This window comes from Tupaia chinensis, unplaced genomic scaffold (assembly GCF_000334495.1).
Source record: "Tupaia chinensis unplaced genomic scaffold, TupChi_1.0 Scaffold000333_1, whole genome shotgun sequence".
NCBI lineage: Eukaryota > Metazoa > Chordata > Mammalia > Scandentia > Tupaiidae > Tupaia > Tupaia belangeri.
In genome coordinates, this window is record NW_006159827.1 from 2,377,771 (window position 1) to 2,382,520 (window position 4,750).

Sequence of the window (4,750 nt, forward strand, 5' to 3'; positions counted from 1 at the left end):
TGGGTGATCACTTTTGATTAGAGGTTAAAAGATCTAGGTTCGTGCCTGGACTTCATCTGGCAAGGCCTGGATTCAGTGTCATTCCTGCCTGTCCCTTCTAATACGCGACGAGATCTCGACTTTTTAGCCCCTGTCCGACCCTCTTCTATCTTGAGGGGCCCGGCAAAATCTGGCGCGTGCGCAGTGTAAATGCCTTTAGTAGCGCTCCGCCCACGTACTACAACTCCCGGCAGGCTCCGCGCACGCCCCAGGCGCGTCGCGGCCTGCTGACGTAGCACTGTAGCGCGGGGAATTTAGAGTGGTAGTGGAGCGCGGGAGTCCAGCGGGTCGGAGACCCCCGGCGTCCTCAGCAGCGACCATGGACTCTCTGGCCGATCCTCGGTGGCCTCCAGGCCTGGCAGTCATGAAGGTGAGTGCTTTGGAGAGGTTGGGGGTCGTGGATGTCCCCGGGCGGCCAGCCCCGCATTAAGGAGGAGAAAGGACCAGGTGCGGGGCCAAGACACCCGGCTCTGATGTGCCAATTGCTGACCGTGCCGCGCTGGCCCTCGGTTTCCTTCCCCGAGAAGTGATGGAGGTCAGGCTCGGTCCCTCGTGGTGAGTTGGGGTTGGTGGTCTAATGGAACCAGGTGGTCCCAGTTCAGTAGCTGGAGTAACAATGGCATCGCGGAAAACAGCATCGACCGTGACAGCTAGCCCTTTCTGAGGGCTTCCTGTGTGCCAGCCAGGGTGTACGCAGTGACGTCAGACATGATTTGGGGTGGACGCTGCATCAGACAGCATTTATGTAATCACGCAGCGAAGCAGGTGTTCTCCATTACATCGCTCCCATTCTAATTACCCTCAAGACGCCTAATGCTGGATTGTCTTAACCTGCGGCCCGAATTCCTCCTGGACGGATAGTAACTCCGAACACATGCTCCCCCCTCTCTCAAACAGATCCGCACTGAGGCTCAGCACTCGGCTTTCATGTCATTGAATTTCTTCACTGAAATAACACTTATTTTGGGGACCGCTTTGTTATTGGCAAGGCATGTCAGTTTTCACCTACTGAAGTGGTGGGCCTGGGATTCTTGCTGGGTTTACTCAAGAGCAGATGGACTTCGCTGTGCTAAGAATCGACTGCTTGTTTTTTCTTCTTGCTCTAATTTTTCTCATCACTATGAACAAGATAACTTTCCCCTTCTGTTTCTTAGTTGGGTAAACTTGGGGATTAGGGTATCTGTCCCATGGACTACAGTAGGCTTTGAAGATTAAGTGAGGGATGTGGGGAGGCCAAAGTAATTAGAAGGCATTGTTCTTTTGGCTGTCATCTACAGTGTTTGAGAACTCAGGTTGTCCCCCTGGTCCTCAGTTGACATTTGGAGCAGTCCAGGAAAGCTGGGGTTTTGAAGTGTTGGCCTTGGCACCAAGAGGCCGTGGGGAAGAGCATAGATTTGAGTTCCAGTGGTCAAATCTGGTCTCTGCCTCTTAACTGTGCGGTCTTGAGTCAGTTACTTAACCTCCCTGTGCCTGAGTTTCCTTGACTAAGACAAGAGAGAAAAGAAATAGTTTATAGTGTTGGTTAAATGAGTTGCTGTATGCAGCCAGCAAGTGGTGCCCTGGACTCCCACATGGTCACCTGTGGTTCTAGTCCTGGACCTGGCAGCTTGCTTTCTCACTTTCCCTCTCTGTCTCTGGTGAACAGATGTGCCCGATAGCAAATTAAAAAAAGAATAAAATTAAATATATTTAAAAAAAAAATGAGTGGATGTATGTGGGTAGAGATCCTGCTGGTTTATTCACTTTGTTTCACACAGTGGTGGCCTCAAGGTGGATGCTCAGAAATTATTTGCTAATTGAAAGTAGCAAGCAATCAATGAATAATATCTTTACTATTATTATTAGTCTTTACCATATGAAAATGCTTTTCTCCCCTTTTTATTTGTCGTCATGGAGATTGACTTGGATAAAGGAAGTTGAAGAGCTCCGCGGGCTGCAAAGCTCCTGTGTCGTCTGTGGATGCGTGTTATTCCCACGTGTTATTTAGGGACATGATCTGTGTCTTGCCTGGCTTTTGTGGCTAACTTCAGGACAGAGGATAGGGTTTGGGACCAAAGAGTGTTCAACCAGGCAACTCATGGAGCCTGTGTTTAGTTCACAAGAGAATCGTGGAACCTTAGGTTAGAAAGGCAGCCCCCTGCAGTGTTTTTCCCCTTTTATAACACATCTACTAATTTCTTATCTAATTTTTGCTAGAACTCCTCCAAAAACAAAGAATGGGCTCTTTCAAAAGCAACTCTGACTGGGAACCAGCAGTTAGCGTAATGGCTATGTCGCTGGACTCCCACGTTGTCGACCGCGGTTCGTGTCCCGGACCTGGTGGCTTAAAACTCACGCCAGGCGCGTGTGCGTGCGTGCCCAAGATCCCGAGAGGAGAATGGAGGAGAAGGGACTGTGGCGTGGCCATTCCCCCTGGGGGGTGATTTCTCGCTTTCTGTCTCTCTATCTCTCTCTGTCTGTCTGGCGAGCGCACTGCATTCCCTTCTCCTCTAGGGATTTTGGGCACGCACGTACATGCACCTGGCATGAGTTTCAAGCTGCTGGGTCCAGGACTTGAACGGCAGTCTGCCATGTGGGAGTCCAGCGATGTAACCATTACGCCATCTGCTGGTCCCTTCAGTGGAACATTTCTAATGTTTGGCTTCAGTATTCTCTGATTTGGTTCTTCACCTGTGCGGTGATTGTAGTTCACAGGGCAGGGTTTGAGGAGGAGAAGGCTTTGGTCAACAGCTGGAAACACAGGAAGAGTGGAGGAGGAATACAGTATCCTTTTTGGCAAGGGCTGACAGTCGGGCACAGGACTTTGTAAGTGCCACCTTTTCTGTCAAAAGTAAAGGTACCATTTTCTTGGGTACCCTGAGATTCGAATGTGCGAGAGTCATCCGGGGAGGTTTTCCTGCATTTATCAAAATCCCTTGCGGTTTTTCTGGAGCTAGCTTTTGAGTTTGTATATTTGACCAAAAAAAAAAAAAAAAAAAAAAAGGATTTCTGTTTAGGTGACAGAGAAAAAACTCTGTGACAGATGGTCCATCTTGATGTCTTTCTGCTACGTATATATTTTTGCATTTCAGAAAATAGATGATTTGCTGCGGTGTGGAATCTGCTTTGAATATTTCAACATTGCAATGATCATTCCTCAGTGTTCACATAACTGTAAGTATGGTTTCGTTCTGTGAATTAGTAAAAGTGTGATTTTTTTTTTTAACACGAGGTAGTGTTAATTTAACACTAAATACACATAATTAGCTTCTCTGTTGTGAGGTTTTCAAATCTTTTTTACGACCTTCCTCTTAAATATTGACATTTTCATAAGATACCTGTATTTCCTACCACCTCCCCCCTTAGATATTTTTATGCTTTTTATAGCATTTACGGTAGTAAAGATTTTGTTCATGATATGTGGTTTTTCATTTATCAAACACTTTTAGATGTTAAATTTCAGAGTTAAAAAATTCTGTTTCTTCCTTTCGCAAGTTGGAGGATCCCCTTCACAGAGTCATTCCCTTGACCCTTCCTGGGCTTCCAACCTGTCAGAATACTGAGCACGCCTGATATGTTTGGGTCAGCCAGGGATCTGAACCTGGACCTCCCATGTGGCCTCAGTATCATTCAGTGGCATTGGACTGCCAGCACCACTGTGCCCGGGTCAGAATTTTTACTCATTTTTTAAAAATTATTTTTATTTTTATTATTAATTTACTATAGGGCACTCACATTTACAAGAGAGGGAAGGAGGGAAGGAGCTGCCAAGTCCGGGACTTGAACTGCAGTTGGCCATGTGGGAGTCTAGTGCAGTAGGGAGCGGCCAGATCTAGACTAGGCAGAATTTTCACTCTTAACAGAATAACAGATAGGTGGTACTTGGTGTAGAATTTCAAAGTTTAAAGATCTGTGACTAAGAATATTTCCCCAGGGGAAGAATTCTGCCACTGAAGAGTATTAGAAACAGTTTTATCATTTGCTGCGTGATGCTGGGAAGACTCATATTGGAATCTGCTGGTACCTCTCTTTCTGAGTTAGTACAATACATAAGCTTTTTTTTTTTCTTTTCTTTTTTATAATTCAGCTTCAGGTATTAGGGCATAGGAGTTATCCTCTCATTGTTCGGGAGCTGGCCATCCGCTCTATGGATTATGGAGGAGCATAATCTTTCTTGTCCTTTATTTTCAAGTCCATTTGTCTTGGAAACTTAAGTAAGTTAGACTTAAAAAGTAGTTTTATTTGGTAGTGGCATTGGTGAGAAAGGTTTTATAGAAAAGACATAAGAAGGAATGACAGCGCCAGCAGGTAGCATAGTGGTTAAGGTGCTGGACTCCTACATGACCCACTGCGGTTTGAGTCCCCAACCTGGCAGCTTGAAAATCCTTGCCGGGCGCATGTGCAGGTATGTCCAAAATCCCAGGAGGAGAATGGAGGAGAAGGAACTGTGGTGTGGCCATCCCCCTGGAGGGTAATTTCTCATTTTCCCTTTCTGGCCAGCAGAGCGCATACGCCCTACGACAGAAACCTTAAAAAAAAAAAAAAAAAAGGAATGGTTTTAGAGATCGTCTTAGGCTTGACTGTCCACCTACTATTGACAGAAGCATGTTTTGCAATTTCTCAGCATTTTTTCAAAAGTAAAAATCTGGGGAACCAGCAGTTAGCGTAATGGCTATGTCGCTGGACTCCCACGTAGTCGACCGCGGTTCGCGTCCCGGACCCGGTGGCTTAA

The 4,750-nt window shown here is 46.4% G+C and overlaps 1 protein-coding gene across 3 annotated transcripts in view; it reads left to right on the forward strand.

The window, feature by feature from the left end:
* The first annotated feature begins 292 nt into the window (after positions 1-292).
* Positions 293-4,750, forward strand: part of RAD18 (RAD18 E3 ubiquitin protein ligase) — a 119,357-nt gene continuing 114,899 nt past the window's right edge. For 2 of the 3 annotated variants that reach the window (XM_014589148.2, XM_006152038.3), the window contains exons 1-2: positions 293-409; positions 3,111-3,192. In XM_014589148.2, the coding sequence (XP_014444634.1) occupies positions 359-409; positions 3,111-3,192 (133 nt within the window). In that variant the 5' untranslated portion in view covers positions 293-358. Of the gene's footprint in view, positions 410-3,108; positions 3,193-4,750 lie in introns of those variants that run through there. The other variant, XM_027773268.1, reaches the window with a different exon arrangement.